Source organism: Tauraco erythrolophus, chromosome 6 (genome assembly GCF_009769465.1).
Source record: "Tauraco erythrolophus isolate bTauEry1 chromosome 6, bTauEry1.pri, whole genome shotgun sequence".
In the NCBI taxonomy this organism is placed as follows: domain Eukaryota; kingdom Metazoa; phylum Chordata; class Aves; order Musophagiformes; family Musophagidae; genus Tauraco; species Tauraco erythrolophus.
In genome coordinates, this window is record NC_141470.1 from 55,180,237 (window position 1) to 55,197,833 (window position 17,597).

At 40.8% G+C, this 17,597-nt stretch overlaps 1 protein-coding gene across 1 annotated transcript in view; it reads right to left on the bottom strand.

The window, feature by feature from the left end:
* The window catches only part of FBLN5 (fibulin 5), a 51,289-nt gene that overhangs the window by 12,367 nt on the left and 21,325 nt on the right, over nucleotides 1-17,597 (bottom strand). The window contains exon 5 of the mRNA XM_086613508.1: nucleotides 3,133-3,255. Within this exon, the coding sequence (XP_086469634.1) occupies nucleotides 3,133-3,255 (123 nt within the window). The remainder of the gene's footprint in view (nucleotides 1-3,132; nucleotides 3,256-17,597) is intronic.

The following is a 17,597-nucleotide window of genomic DNA, read 5'->3' on the forward strand; positions in this document are numbered from 1 at the left end:
TACATCTCTACCCAGAAGAAGGTAGTAATGTGTTTTTTTCCACAGGTAGCATCTATCAGTATGTCCTATTAATTGATAGTCATTGCTGTAATCTTCAGCTTCATTTGATGTCATCAGGAAGCCCAGAGTCAGTCCTTTAAGCAGCTACCTCACAGCCCACCTGATAGCTGGCACAGCCTGTCAGCGTAAGCACAGCCAGTGCTGTAGCAAAGATTTGTCAGAATCAAGACAGAAACCTTTTTTACCTCCACATATGCCAAAACTACTCACTAGAAAAGGATTAAGTATTTGTTCCTAAATATGTCTTTTTTTTTTTAAAGAGTATATTCTTTAAAGACTTTTTTCCAAATAATCACATTCACATTTTGTGTGAATTTTTAACTGGTAAGTTATAGACTCTAAAATGTTAACAGTAAATGTAATGCCAAAATTGCAGCATTAGCAGTACATGCAACTGACTGTTACAAGCACAAGAAAATTCTGTAAAATACGTATGATGGTAAGTGCTGGAAGAATTTTGCCCCTGGACTAAGAACTGGAATGAAATGCCTGGAGTAGTTGTCCTTTCCAAGGCTTTGGCATCAAGTGGCTTCTGCTCTTGGAGGATTTTTTTAATGGCTACTCTCAAAGCTTTGAAGTTAAGTTTGTGCAGGAGAAAACCAAGTGTATTGTCTCTAGTCAGTTTGCCAGAAGGAGCAAAGCAGGAAGGCACGGATTTTGGTGAAATGACCCCCATCATAGGTGCCAACACACGTGAAAAATGACAAAAAGTATTCTCTCTATGGTTCACATGTATACATACATATCGGCATGAATTCCAGCAGTTCACTATTTGTTGGCTAAATTGGCTGCTTCCTGTTTTAGTGTTAAATATTAAGAATGTCTTGGGAAACTGAATTCTTGAACGACTTGAACATTTACATAATGTGGTAATACCGTAAAACCAACAATGTTGTGAATCTGTTGTGTAAGTAGCTACATCCTGCAATTCAAGTTTATGTTGTTGAGGCAGTTTTGCCATAGAAAGTCTCAGGAAACCACTCCGAAAATGTCAAAAGTCTTGGAAATACTCTCTGTGTAAACTAACAAGGGCACTGACACTCAGTTTTACCCTTACTAGCTTTTATTTCCCACTGCATTCTCAATAGCAAGATAACCTAAAGGCCAGGGTCACCTATGATATGTACACTAACAGCAGGCTTGGCCCAAATCCTGCAAAAAGTGACATGGATCTTAAGTAAATCAATACCTCATTTCACTGGCACAATGCATTACTTTAAATATATGCTTAGGCTTTTGTGGGACTGTTATCTCACGCGTGCTACATTTTGAGGATGAGGACTTCTACAGGGCTTCTTCTTGCGGATGGGTTGTGTGGATACTGCTGTACTGGCTCCTCCTGTACAGACTTTACTGGGATAATTACAACAGAAGTGTAGTTTTTTGTAACTGTGGTTTACTAACTGCACCAAAAAAGCATGTCTCTAAAACACAACCCAGCCCTCTGATCACAGTAAACGGTCTTTTACTGCTTTATGCCAGCGAAAATCATTTCTCCAAGGCCAGTGGAAAGTATGGAAAACTGAAACTTTTTTGTCACTTAGGGAAATATATAGCAACTCTAAACACAATGTGCTTTTAGGTCTTTGCGTTGCCTTGCAATAATCCACCCTATGATTACTTAAAGTGGGCAAAACTGGGATGTTAATGCCTATTTTAAATAGCGTAAGCAGATACTCGAATCAATTCAGCAGTACAGACATTTCAGTTCTCTGGTATATCCGTCAAGCAGTAAAGTACTTTAGAGCCACATCCAAGTCCTGAATGCTGTACACAACCCTGTCATTTGGGCTGTAACTGGGAGAAGTAAATGGGTAACAAAACAGGTGATGCAGAGCAGAATACTCCTTCCTGTCCTCCCTCATCCCCACCCCATCATGTACAGCTGTACAACCCCTGGCACAAACTTTCTTCCTGAAGAGAAGAGGAATTATCTGATATGAAGGAGCAGGGGCTTTGGAGACTTCATATCCTGGGGGAACTACAAGACAGTGTCTCCCCAAAGCAGCTACGGCAGCACAGACCCCAGCTTGGATGAGGCTCAGCTCTGTCCCTGCCAGGTGAGTTACACAGCAGCTGTTTGCAGTAGTTAGGAAAGCAGCCATGAGTCAGTCCTCCACTGGAATTGGTACTTGGGAGGAAAAAGTTGGAAAATAACTGGAGAGGGTCCAAAGATGAATGGGCAGGGAAAGCCCGTTCTCCTTCCAGAAAAGTTGGTGTGATAGGACAGACCAGCTCTGCAGAGCTGGCAGGCAAACAGCCTGTGCCAAGGGGAAAAAATAATAATAAGCAAACTTTTTTTAAAAAAAATAGTTGCATCCCATCTCCTAGGCCCTATTTATGTACCTAAAATTAACATCTACTTCATCAACCCGTGGGCTTGTCAAGTGAGGGGAATGGGCTGCAGGAGATGGAGGGAGCTGGAAGGTTTTCCCGTGCTCTTTGTTGAGGAATGCTCTTTTCAGCAAACAGAGCTAAAAGGATGAACAGGACATTGCTGCAAGGAAAATAATAAAATCAGAATAAAACTGCTTGAAAGCTACTGAAACAGCATCCAGTTCAGAGGCAAATTTTTTCTCACCCCCAAGAAAAATGGTTGATTGAATCTAGGGATTTACTGGCTTGTTTCTTGGTATCAAATACTGATCCCTTTGGATCCGGACTGTCACGATGTAGAAAGGATAGGTTTGTTTGGGAATAAATCACAGAATCACAGAATGTTAGGGATTGGAAGGGACCTCAAAGGATCATCTAGTCCAATCCCCCTGCAATGTTTTTGTATACGTGCTTGTGATTGATCTTAGATGAAATGCAATCCTTCAGACCGGGAATATGAGAATCCCACATGATACATGGATGTTAGTCATATGGCATTTACATCTTCTGTTTTGTTCCACGAGGGAGTCTCTCTGCCAAACTTACACTTTGGCACTTACAAGGATGAAAGAGAGTTTCCACGTAGCTGAAGGTTTAACCGTGTACTTGATAAAGGTGCTCAGTGACATTATTTCAGCTGTTCACAGGTACACACACACAGATGCTCAAATACCGTATTGCATGAGGTTTTTTTACCTAAACACTGGCCTTCTAACAGCCAGTAGCCTTCAGTGCAGGAACAGGTATAGCCCCCCTCAGTATTTATGCAGATCTGGGTGGGGTTACACTGGTGAGAATCTGAAGCGCATTCATCCACATCTGCAACACAGAAATACAGCAAGAAAATATTAGAAATGACAACGACAGAAGATTTTTCACACTGTACAGGGACCTGCACACACAATGTGTACACTGGCTCCATGCGAGGAACTGAAGTGTGGTGGAGTAGAGAGAACGACCATAACCTGAAGTAAAATTCGTAATAACAAATGTCTGAGGGCAGTGAGAACTGAGGGTGCCTGTCAAATCTCTCCCTTTTGCAGATGACCCAGTGTTTCTCAGAGCTCCTCAAGAAAGGTATCGCATTACCTCAAGCTTTTTATTACTTGCACATTTGATTGGCACTGAGCTGGGATTTCCATGCTACAGGGCAGTGTTCAGCCCTAGGGAAAGGCTGCCGAAAGGGCTATATAACCCCACTGCCGAGTAAGAGATGAACGGGAGTTCGAGAGATATACAAACGCAACTCAGACATATAAAAAAAAAATTACTTCCTACCCCCACCAACACAGATTATCCCACTGTGATTTTTCTGACAGAAGGTTCAACCAAAATCAACCTTCACCTGACAAAAAAAAAAATGTATATTTTCCTGGAATCAATTTCCTGACAATAAAACTTCTTTTCTACCATCCTTATTGTTTTTAATGTATTTGGGTTTTTATTACAACCCCTTCGGTTGTTTTTGTTGTGGGCTATTTTTTTTTTTTTTTTTTTTTTTTTGCAAAGGAGGTGAATAGCATTCCTACATTTATATAAGCCAGGACCCTGGAACCTAACTGATTAAAAATGCCTTTCAGAGTCAGAAGTTCAATTTGAATCCCTCCTTGCTTAATCTCTTCCCTGACATTTCTGGCGTCGGGTTTGCCTCTAGATGTCAGAAATGGAAATATCAAAAGATAAATTGTGACTTTTTTCAGCCAACTCAGATTTCTATGTTTTATTTATTGATATCTAAACTATTTTTTATTCCAGCATACTGTGCACTGGCCTTTGTTGAAGTACTATGTCATCCCAGCAATGCTACTCCCTGGATCGCCCCCTGATTCTTATTAACCCGGACTTTGTTGGGTCATGACTGAAGGCATCTCACAAACGCCCTGGGCTGGAGCAGGCAGCAGAAGGCGGGAACTGAGGAACAGCATCTCAGTATCTGTCCCTGAGGCACTTCTCACAGCCAGCTGTCTGAAAAATCCCAGCAGGCATGAAATAACTCATCCAATCTACCTCAGCAGCCTATCTAACGTGTTCAGATATATAAATAAATACATACATATTATATACACACAGAGAGCCTAGAGTTCTTATCTTGCCAACATTCATACCAGAGCAATTTATGACAAGTCAAAGCTGGTCAGATAACAAGAGTGGCACAATTAGAGGTAATTAACTCTGTCGGAAACCGGTTCCCATATATTTATTGGCCAGACGAATGTTGGCAAAATGGTGGGGGAAGTGGGAATGGGGTAAGATAACGAGTCTAGACTATATAGGTACATAGATATGTTGTTCAGTTCAGCTATTGCTTCTGCGATTGGGCTAAAAATTCTGGATCGTCTCTTCATATAGTGTATCGCATGTAATTGGTAGCATTTGAATACAGATTTTATCTAACCATAAATTTAATAAGAATGAGATTAATGTTTCTAAATGAAAAAGCTTTCTATTTGTCATGTTTACTTATTGTTTTAGGAGTGAGACCTTGGGATCTGGCCAATTCTGCAGTTTCTAGTCTAGCTAGAATTCTGCAGTTTCAAGTTTCTAGCTTGAAGAGGAGATTTCCATTTTCGATGCTCCTTGCTTCCAGTAATATTTGTAGGTGAAGCACAGTGGAGACAAAATGAAGGTCAGACTCTTACCACCACACATGGCAGCAATGCTGTTTGAAGACTATAGATCCTCCACTCTTTTGTGGTGCATCTTTCTTGCAGAGGTACAACATGCATCCTTCATCAAAGCAACGGTGGCTACAGGATTGGTTTTGTTCCTGAGTCATCTTTGTAGCTGTTGCATGAACAGCAGTACAATCGCTCTGGGAAAGTAAGACATCGATCTTCTTTTCTTTGCTATCTGCTAAGCAGATTTCTTTGCTTACTCCCAGTCTTCACCTTTTGTAGTGTTATTGGAGACATATTTCCATTTGAATGTAAATTTTTTTACAATGGAGGCTACCTGTGGAGTTCCTGCTGTCCCTAGAAAACCTGATCAATCTGAAGTTGTCTATGCAGAACACCTTGGCTTCCTGCGTTTTACACTGAATAATACCTCGCTGACTTCATTAATGAAGTTCTGTGCAACTAACAAGTATAAACAGCTTTTCTGGTAGCATCAAATCTTTTTACTTGGGCCTGAGAGCACACACTCAGTTCTATATTACATGTCTCTGGCTTTCTCTAAAATTACCCCTTACCATGACGCACCATTGAACTGACAGACTCAACAAATGCAATCCAATCAATTATTTTTGGCAAACAGCCTTCTCAGTTCAAACAGGTAGTATAATCCCAGCCTGTCTGCCAGGGGTTATTTACGTTACATGGGCTCAGTAAGTGAAAGCTGATATTTGCACACTGAGAAAAGTGTCGATGCAACAATTGGCTAACCACTAGGTATCCTCTTGAAGAATATCAGAGCTGGGAGGCAGTGGGTGCCTTGCCCAGCCCATTTACCCAGTGCAGCATACAGTGAGAACTGGTGTGATCGATGAAGTCCAAAATAGACATTTGACAGGGAAAGGGAAAAAAGAATCCCTGAATTACTTCCACTGAGGAGAAAACTAGCCATAAAACTTTGAGATTGCCTATAATGGATTCACTAGACTTAAGTGCCAGCATAGAAACTATATCAAAACAATCTCAGGGCATTTTTGGTTGAGCGGAACATTGCAAGTGGAAACAACCTGACAGCTAGTCAATAACGTGTAAATCATTTTTTATCCTGGTTGCATAGCTTATTTCTGTACCGTTCAAACATAAATCCTAGGTGTGTTCATGCCCTGGAAATATCACTTCAAAGCTCATTCATACCATGTCTGTGCTTGTGATCAGTCATACACAGTTTTAGAGTAAAACTGTGGTGCTAAATGTACATGATACTAAATTGTCGGTAGTTTTTTAGGTTCAAAGCAGACAAAAATTCAGAGAATAAAAAATTGTAAGGACCACTCCATACAAGGACAGCACATGTGGCTAAGAAGTCCCTGAGATGCAGTTTTCTGGAGACTGAAAGAGTGCCTCTGACCCAGCATAACTTGTGTTGCAGTATTCACCACGGAAAGTAATACCGCAATAAGTTGTCTGAGCCCCAAAGTAAAGTCTAATGAGCTGGAGAGCAGAAGAGTTACTAAAGAGAAGCAAGCTAGCAAGAAACCCTAGGAACCCCATCACCTCCTATTCGAGGTGTCAATAGATAGTGATATTTGATGATTTCAGCATCAGTACCATTAAAGCATCAGATGGTGTCACCCATCACTGATACCCGAGGATGGTTTTCATTATACTAAACCTGCTTTTAGTACCTTTCGTCACCAAGATCCTTAGAAAACATTACCTGCATCCCAAGATCAAGTCTAGGTTTGCTAGTAGCTAGCATTACTGAATACCTCTTCTGTGATTTTGGCTAGATTACTCAGTATGTGACTGCAAGAAGAATTGCCATGAGGTAAACTAGGAAGCACATATATATTAGATCTGTCCACAGTGAAAATAGACTAAGGTACTTGGTAGTTACTATGCGGGACAAGGAATTGGCACAGCAGCAGTGACCACACTGTAACTCATGTGCTGAGAATTTAACCTATGGGAACTCATCCTTGCTCTTCATCTTCCATTGCCCTGCTTCCTAATTGAAAAATGAGGATAACAAAATCTCTGTCGTAGTCCAGCCTCTCTCACTGTTTAGCATCTAAAACTATTCAGGGTAGGGCCTGTCCTCTTATATACAGAGCCAGTTCACAATTAGTCTGTTCTTATTTGACACTTTCCAATCCCAATACAAATCAAACTGTACTATGAAACCCTGCAATGTCCCACTTGGTGGTAAGTATCAGTCTCTCTTGATTTTAACCAGGAGATTCAAGACTAGGAAGACAAGAAATTAAAGGATTAGCCTGCAGTCACTCAACAGGACAGAAGTAAGAACAGGTCACAGACATTTCTGACTTGTAATCCTTTGTGTAGCCCAATACAACCTGCCCCTATTACGTGAACACTTAAAGATGTGACTTTTTCAGAAATTTTGTGCAGCCTCTACCTTGGCTAATGAGATCTAAAGCAAAAGATTAACTATCATTCTGAAAGCATTAAGTTCTACCAGGAGACCTCAGAGGCATCAAAGGCTCTTTCAGCTAAACTCTATGCTACTCACAATGTTACTGTTTTACCCTAATGGTGCACTGAACCTCAAGGTTTCCAGTAGTTACTGAAACAGAGAAAGAACTGTTGAGATGGTCAGTGGCAAATTGAAAGAATTATCTAGCTACCACACCTCTTCTTACCCTTAAAGACAGGACTGGGACTGTTGTTGTGAGATTACGTATGAAAACAAGAGGATCTCAAAGATCGTCATAGTGAATCATTTGAGTAAGTCCAAATTTTCCCGAGCGACTAGTGGCTCTGGGTGACTCCTTAGAGGTTCTTGATTTTTGAGAGAGCAGCTGTTCAGCACATAAAACCACACTAGAGAACCCAGGCAGGACAGGATGAACCGCTGTTCAAAACTTCTCTTTTCAAGGAGTCCTTGGCCAACGCTGACCCTGGATCTCTTGGCTCTTGATTATGCTGCTGTGTGCTATCAAATTAGAAGTCATCTATATTCTCTCATCTATCCTTCCAGTTGTTGTGTTTATGTTATTACTCCTACAGCTAGTTTTAAGGGTAGAAGTTTGGGCAGAAGTCCAGACTGAAATTAAAATTTGACCTGAATTGGGAACAATTCATTTCGTTACTTCCCAGCTGAATATTGAGAGCAACTACACAGCCCATTCCAGACCACTGCTCTCTGCCTCATAAGAAACACCACCTAGAATGAACACAGAGCCTCATGGCTCAAAACCAAGAGTTTTAAAGGTCTTTGGTTTACTGACTGAAAGAGAAAATAGGTAGGCAGAATCTCCATATACATTTGTCAGGAAGCCCTTGCTGCAAGAACCTGAGCCTGAATGCTCCAAAATTAACTACATCCCTCTCTCTTAGCTCAGTGTGTCTGCCTTCAAAATTTATGACTGTGGTGGTTTGGTCTAGCAACATTGGGGTGTGATGTTCTGTTTACTTGACATTTTGACAGAGGCGAAGTGGCTGGGGCAATGGGGTTTCATTTGGGGACTGGAAGGGTGGAGAAAGTTTTTTTATATATTTCTGGCTGACTGGCTGCCTTTTGTGAGATGTGATGTGCCGATGCTTTGTTTTTACTGGTACAGATTGTATTTTTAATGGATGGCAGGATGCCTGGTGACTGGATAGATATCATTTACAATGTCAAAATAAATAAATGAACTAATTATGTTTATCATGCAAATTACTGGCTTTGGGTTTTATTATCTGTAAAAGCTAACAGTAATCTTCATGGATTCTTTAGAATTTAACCACATCATGGAACAATGAAAGTAATTTTTAATTCATTGCTTTTAAATTTTTTTTTAAAAGAAATAATTTAAAAGCCATGAATACAAAAAAAAAATAGGACAGCATATTAATATAGTCAGAAAGAAAACCTAGATGTCAAATTGCAGCACACCACTACATCTCACCAGGGAGGCTAGTTCTTATCAGAAGCTGCAGTGATCTTTTATACTGACTCATGTCCACAAAGAATGCAGGACTGAGGCCACTCTCATTTGTATCCATAGTATCACAAAAAATCACAGCATAAAAAGAAAAACAATACTCTAATCCATTGAATTAAAACCAGATATTCAACACTGCTCGAATAAAAGATGCTAAAACTAGGAGACTAGAAATCCCAAGAGAGAATCATAAATGTGGAATCATGCTGCGAGTGTCTACAGATCCTGAGGATCTGGTTTTGGTCCACTATTTTCCATATTTGGGATAAAATGCAGAGGATCACAAGCTGATGGAGTTAAGAACTAAAAAGTGAACAGAACTCTTATATGAAAGTAATTTGCTAGATACCATGGGCACATTTGAAAGAGCATTTTAAGGCAGACAAATGCAAGGTCATTTATCAAGAGTAAAAAATGTTGGTCATGAAAATAACTCTGGGGTCATTAAAGACAATCACTTGAACACAAACTTTTCCTGACACAGTGTTGCTGAAAGGACAAGCATAAACATGAGAACACTGAGTAGACACAGGAAATTGTTCTTACCACTGTATATTGCATTAGTAAAACAGTTACCGAAATACATTTCTGATGTCAACACTTCAAAAAGCGATATTGCAAAGAGCTCAGGAAATCTCCCAAGAGTAATTTCGAGTCATGAAAATTTGTCTCAGAGCAAGATAACGCTCCATCTAATATTCTATTTAAGAAAAGATTCAAGGTATATTTGCCTGTGATCTATAAACATCTTAAAGGAAACAGTTTTTAGCTGGAGATGGTCGCTAAAGCTAGCAAAATACAATGGGATGAAATTCAGTGTTTAGAAGACAAATTAAAAATAAAAATAAGGCACAAACTTTAGTACTACTACTAATTAACTGTCTGAAAAACATAATAAAGCACATGGTAGATGTTCTCTTACTTTAAGGCCTTATACCTGAACAGTATTTCTTCTTTGAAATATACTGTAGCAAAAAACTATGTGCTTGAAACACCAATTTCTGGGTAAGGTTCTATGGCCTGTGTCACAAAAAATACAGATTATGTGGTCAAAGTGGTGTCTTGAAGACTTCATTGAATGATTTAACATCATTCAATGTTCAGTTATTTTTATCTATATCCGTAACCATCACACCTAAGATTTTCTGCTTACTTTACATCTTTTTTGATTTCCAAGGCCATTAGGAGATCTATCTTGGCCAGTGAAACTACTGAAAATGGGGATAGGAGTTTGCAAAGTTCTTCCAAGTGATTTCTCCTTTGCAGAGGTTTAAATGCATGCATGTGCAATTTTTCATTCTTTTTTTGTACTTTTATCAATAAATTTGATTTTTAGTGAGAGACATCATGTCACTGATGTTTGCAGTAACTGCAGAAAAAACATGGAAAACTTAGAAATCTATGTTCATAACATTATTAATGCTAGAAGATGCTGAGTCATCAGCCTAAAGTTTGGACATGCCAATCGCCTTCCTTTCAGGACACATAGAATGACTGCATCTTTATGAAGCAAGATAGAGGAAGGATCCAAGTTATTACCATAGACAATCTGTTGAATCAAAGAACCCACAGAGGACTAAACTGCGGGTTAGGGAAAGTGGACATGCAGGAAGTAGGAGATTGTTTGGCAAGCTAAGTGACTTTAAGAGGTGGAAAGCCAGGGGAGAAAATCAGCAGACTAGAAGAGAAGGAACTGGAAAGACCTGCCTACTGGAAGTTGGGGTTCAAAAATTTTAAGCAAAGACACTGTTTGCCTTTCTTATGCTCAGAAAAACAGGACTTTGTGAATAAACGAGACTTTATGCATTAAAGAATATAGAAGGAAACAAAGTTCTTAAGATCAGCTCATCAGTTCAGAGGCATATCAGAGTCCTTCAGGAAAAGACTTTCTTGACAAAAAGCTACTTTTAAAAGAAAAAAAAAAGTTAAATAAATATATTGATGAGTTTCATTTTGGTATTTATGAGCATATGGTTACATACTACACAACCAAGTAAATGCAAGTGGAAAGCTTACTAAAGAAGCTCTGTCCCAAGGAGATGATTTGCACCTGCCACTACAGGAACAAAGGAGATTACTGCCTTGTTAAGTCCATCCACTGGTGTTGAAAGTGGTGGGATCCGTGACTACGCTTATCCCTCCACAGGCGTGGTCCCTGCTCAGGGTGCTGTGACCATTCCACTCCCTCCATGACAGCTCCTTTCCCGGCTGGCTGGCAAGGTGATAACATCCCTAGCAGAGAGCTATCATGGAAGGACGTGGACTTACCATCACTGAGCTAGAACCACGTTCTTGGAGACTTTGGCGATTAGAAGAGAAACTTTGCTTGGACTCTGTATTCAAGAGGGAAGCCAATGTGGACAGCAGATTTCCAAGACGATATGCTTTTGGCAATGTGCGCTGTTTCACAGATGGACTGTTACATTTTGTTCTATTTGGAACATCTTTAGCATGCATGACTTCCTTTCTTAAGTAATGAATTCTGATAATCATGCCACAAATTTCTGTGGGTCACAGTAGTAGCTATGGCTGTGTTTCCTTCTTTTGATCAACCATTGACAAAAGTGGATATGTTTTTGCCATCATGATTATTTGAGAGCCATGAGCACCACGGGGTTCAACGCAGTAAGACTGAAGATTAATTTGACAGCCGTGAGAGCACAGGTCTTGCAAATTGAAAAAAGTTTGCCATGGAAAGTCTTCTTCCCGCTTCTACTAGGAGGTGTGGGTGATTTTGGGGCCTTAATTCTTTATTTTATTCTGTCCGTATTTTAGTTCCACTGCTGTACAATCACAACCCCAGGAGCTCCACTCTCAAGATAAAAAGTTCTTGCAGAGAGGCTTAAGGCTGCGAGCTCATTCCAGAATCTCTGTCTGCTCAAACACTGAAGCTCGTTCAGTCATTTATAACCCTCGAGGCTCCTTTTTAAAATAATACAAAGATTGGATGTCTATTTTTTATATGAACAATTGCAGGCCAGGACTAAACATCCGAGCTCAGTAACATGGTTATCAGTTCCAAGATTACTTGGAACAGAGCACTTTCCCCAAACTTCTCCCCCACTCCTTATTTGGACACTGAGAAATAATTTCCTCAGTAGTAGATTTTTACTCAGTGAACTCACATGTTTTCTCGAAACTTTTTTTTTCTCAAGATAATTACATTTGATAAGAAAAGGAGAGAAATAACAATGCCACATTCCTACAGTGCAGACTGAAGCCAAATTCAAACTGCTGCTGTGTGGGGTCAGTGTTTTTTTCCAAGGACGACTGACCCTGCTGAGCTTGGACACAATCCAAGATCAACTCCCTAAACACCTGTTTAATGGCATAATTCAGTGTCTGAGCACTGGCGGTCGATTGCTGAATTCATTTTCTAGCTGCATCCCATATGCATTATCTTATTGGTTGATAGCTAAACAAGGATTAAAGTGTTTTTTCACATAGATGGTCAGCCTGGAAGTGGATACTAAATAGTGCGAGGCATGAATCTGTAATGCTGCTCCTTCTGCCTGGTATGAAAATTGCTCAACATGTGTCACAGGTTCTAAATCTCCTGCCAGCTATCTGAGCCTTTCCTTAGCTAGCACACTTTTAACATTGCTCAAAGATGATAAACAACAGCTAAACTGTGCAAGGACTTTGCTCTCTGAGCACAGTTCTAGTCCTGCTTCTGTGATGGAGATTTATAGAACAGCCATGCAGACAAGAGCATAGGGAGGGGACAAAAGGGCCAGTGGCCTCTTCCCCTTCTGCTAAGAACAGACCTGTGCATGGTTCATATGCTCGGCATCCCCTGCATGATCACAGCTCCTCACTCCCACCAGTTCCCAGGGCTCCCTGCTGGTACAAATTTAGACCTGGTTGTGTGGACTATTCCTGGTGTCTCATGAGAGCTTTTGCATAAATGCACAGTCTGCATGTTAATTCTGGGATCAGAAATGAGACAAACTACTGATTTCAATCAAGGGCTTTGCTTTAACTTGGAACTCCATGGACTGGAGTGTAACTGTACTCTCTGGAGTCATGATTTCCTGTTGCAGATTCTACACAGTTTACGAAATCCATGGTCAGTGCATGTGATTTGGGAATCTCAATTATTTCCCTGCTGCACTTAATGCTATTCCGAGTAGCTGTGGAACAGCAGAGCAAGAGTGACCCAAGTACCTTGCTGGAGTGGGGTAGAGATGTGTTAGCATCCCACTCATGGCACTGAACCTGCTGAATTAGGAGGTATCAAGCAGTTGCTGCTCAACGTGGTTCTGTCTTCATCAGCAGGAAACAGATTTTTCAGCTGAACAAATGGAGTTACTCTTGTACTACCCATTTCTCAAAATTACCTACTTTGTATGATCATATGTTTATGTATGTCTTATCGTATGTTCATCATATGTATGATCATATGAGATCTGCTGGGAGGGTGGTGAGAGAAGCCAGCGAACACTTATTGAGAACACTCCCAGCTGCTGGGAGATTATGTGACACTTTCTATTGCAATGGAAACGAAAAAGATGTGCAATCAGAGCCAGGAAATGGACACTAAGAAATTAAAACATGCCTCTAGCAAAAGGTCCTTACAATCCTCCCTTTGCTGCATAATATGAAATAGTCTCATGCAAGAATCCTCTACAGAAGGCTTACAAAATTTCACAGAAGTAGAACCATTAACCTTGAAAAAGTGAATTTTATATGGCTGAATTGTCTATTTTCTCTGCAATTCTATAGGATAGTATGAAAAGACCCTGTAAGAAGGAATATATTAAAAATATAGGAGTTTAAAGCACTATTTATAAAGCTTTTAAACATGTCTGTGAAATCCTATTGGCTTCTCCTTCAACAAATTCTTTCAAAGGCTTTTCTGTTAGGGTACAGAGCATGAGAGAACTGAAAGAAGAGAACTGCTATTCCCACTTTCGCTCCCCAGGGAGCTTTGAGAAATCACTAGCACAAATAGTCCAGCCAGCTGGTTTAGCCAATTGGTGGTCAGTTTACATTTCCTCTAATAAGTGAACTTCTTGACCGTACATTTTAACTGAGTCATTAAGAGCTCCTTTTCCAAGTGTTTTGGCAGGCTAAAGAGGTCTGAGACTGTGAATAGACCACAATAACTAGTAAAGAGGAGAACAGCCCTACTTTTAATACGGCAGGAGAATTTGATCCAAATGGATCCAGAAATTAAAGCCGCAAGCAAAACAAAGGGATGCAAATATCCACCTGCAGGATGTAACAGAAACTTTTATTGGAAGAGTTGTTTCTTCCATTAAAATGCAGCCACTTCGAACATGCAACATGACAAAAGCTTTAACCATTGCTCAAGTGTCTTGTGCAAATAACTGTGGGAGGGAAGTATCAGAGATCTGAAAATACAAGAGAGATTCTAAATGTGCCACATGTACATACCCCTAGAGAGAATTCAGTATGAATGCTCTAGTCACTCTCACAGGATATCTTGAAATCTTTAATAAACATGAAAAAAGAGGACCCCATGCATGTATATAAACAAGAGACCTCCATTATGGGGAACTGGAATAGTAATATGAGAACCATCGCTAACTAATCATAGAATCATAGAATCGTTAGGGCTGGAAGAGACCTTCAAAGGTCATCTAGTCCAACCCCCCTGCAAGGAACAGGGATATCTCCAACTAGATCAGGTTGCTCAGGGCCTCATCCAACCGGGCCTTGAACGTCTCCAGGGATGAAGCATCCACCACCTCTCTGGGCAACCTGTTCCAGTGTTCTACAATCTCTCACAAAGCTTCAGCAATCATCACCAGCATCTCATTCAGGACTGGATTCAAAGCTGCTTGGCTTGAGCTTGAGACTCCAAGCAGAGGTGGCATGGTTGTAGATTGCCTCATGACACTTAAACTGCGTACGTCAAACACACATGCAATGGACACTATAGTGATTTGTCTTCCTCCAGGAATCTAAGACCTTGTTCCCTGAACCTAGCTGATAAAACCAGGGAAAAGAGACTGGCTGCAGCAACAGTGCTTGCAGAACATGTGTCTGGACAGCGGAGCAGTTTTATATTTGCTTTAGAGGCTCTGTAGAGCTGACGGGTTATACATGACTCAACACTCACATCACTAGTCAGCTCAGGTGGGTGCAGCCACAAGCTCTGCAGGCGGTGGGAGTTAAAAGTCCTTCTTAGGAAAGGAGAGCTTCAGATCTCTGCCTGTGGCAACCCTTGCCAGCTGCTCTAGGAGCTGTCATGATTGATCACAAAGTAAGTGTTATGCTTGGCACTAAGGGCATTGGGGAGCCTATCAGGGGAGAACATTGTTTTTCATATTTAATCTGAGTTTCAAATCTGTCCATGTGTCAGCGTACTTTATAACAATCTCAAAAGCACCACAAAGCCAAGGTAATTCTTGTATAAATGTTAGGGCCTTTGGGGCTCTTTTGTAAGCAAATAATGGGTAGTGGACAAAAGCCAGTGGGGAAGAAAAATCTTTGAGAATTATCCTCTGCAAATACTGGCTTCCAGGCTCAGACAGCTGTGTCCTCATTACTCTTAGCAAAGAGCTATGCATGTTGGGCAACATTCCCCTTCGAGTGTATACATAGCAAGCCATCTATTTATTTATTTCTGTGGTGGTGATCACTGGAAAATGCTTATAATCCCCGCTCAAATAACTGGCTTTAACTCAGATTTGGCATTCACTGTTTTGTAATGACTGAGCCCCATTTGCTTGCAATGTTCCAAAAATTGCCGCCAGCCAACTGGGTTGCAAACCTTCCTGAATAAATGAAAACTGTGTGGATATGGGAGGTTTACTTTGTTCCAATTAGTGTGTGATGTGGATGTTTACTGGCAATTCTCCTGCTCTTCTTACTCTCAGTGCACAGCTCCGTGGAAAAAGAGGTGTTTCATCTCAAAGGGCTTTTTCCTTTTCTCTCTCTCTTTGTTTTAAAACCCATTCAGTTACCTTTAATGCATAAATAAAGACAGAAACTTTCAAGATTTGTAAAATCCTGAGGTAACAAGCCCTCAAAGTAGTTGTGCTGAGCCTTTAGAGGCAGAGAGCTGTGTTTCATTTCACCCCAAGAACTGCCAGCTTTGAGCAGGACCACGACAGGTTATGATGGTCATGAAACACCCAGGCAGGACAAGATCTAATAAAAGTTACCTAACACTTGCAGGAGTCCTGGCCCCTGCCTGTCAATCAATAAATCAATTGAGATAAGGGCAAATCTTCTTCCCTTTTACTGATCCTGGCGTAAAACGGATGCGTTGATCTGGATAGCCTTGACTGCATTTGCACTCTGTGAAACTCGAGCTTCACTCCACTGAAAAGCTGAGAATAAAATCCTTCACTTCTGATTATTGCTTCTACTTCACTAGATCAGCTTCCATTGAAAGATCTTACAGCACTTTAAAACTTATGCTAAAACTCAAAGTCTATGTGACAAGGACAATATCACTTTCATTTTATGGGAGTCTTAGATAAAATAAAGGCTAGAACCAGTATCAGACACATGCTCCTGCACTGCAGGCACTGCACTCTCAGAACCATCGCACAAGGCATGTTGGACTTGACCTCTGGAAGTCATCTGGTGCAAGCCTCCACTCAAAGCATGGGCCAACCAGTCAGGTTGCTCAGGGCTTTCTCCAGCTGAGGTTTTAATTTCTCTAAATTAGCCATAAACTTTATGAGCCTCTGTTCCAGTGTTTGGTCACCTTCACAGGGATAATGCTTCTCCTTATATCTCATAAGAATCTCTCATGTTGCAGCTTTTGCCCGTTCCTGTCCATGTGCTCCTCTGAGATTAAGCTGGCTTCATCTCCTCTGTACTCTCACATTAGGTAGTTGAAGACAGCAAGCAATACCAGCCTCATCTTCTTAAGGCAGAGCAAACCCACTACTCTCAACCTCTCCTTGTATGTTATGCGCTCCCACCCCCTCACCACCCTGGTGGTCCTTTGCTGGATACCCTTCAGTATGCCCATGTCTGTCTCGTACCAGAGAGCCGATATGGTTGGAAGAACTGTGTGCCTGTGAAGGCAACAGGAATCCATGGCACACTGAACTCTGTCTTGGAGGCAGTTAAGAGAAAATACTTAGAATGCTTCTATACACAGATTAGTTGCAAACCTTGTTATCAGCGTGGTTCATCGCAGTGGCAGTATTTTGTGAATTTCTGCTTTATTTACTAGAAACTGTAGAGGTGGGAGAATTTTTTCATTGGATGCTTTACAAACACAGCAGAACCAGGACTGCCCTACTCACATGTACAGATACGCACATTTTTGTCCCGAAAGCTTCAAGGTAAGTCTACCTTATCTGCACCAGAATTCAGAAATTGCTGATAAGTGCTAAAGGCTGAATGTGTGGCCAGTCATATTACCAATGTCACAGGCTGTCCTGCCAGCTCTCACAGTACCCACGCAAGCTCAGAAAGACACATGTTCACATTGAAAGCTCCTAAGCCAAACAGTTCCATTCCAAGTAGCCTGGCCTGAAAATACATGTTCTGTTTAGGTAATTTAAAAAAAAAAAAAAAAAAAGTAAATAAACAAAAAAGGCAATGTTCCCAACCAGCAGGAACACTTAATGTCTGTGGTTATTCCTGGAGTAAAGTCCTGCTCTTA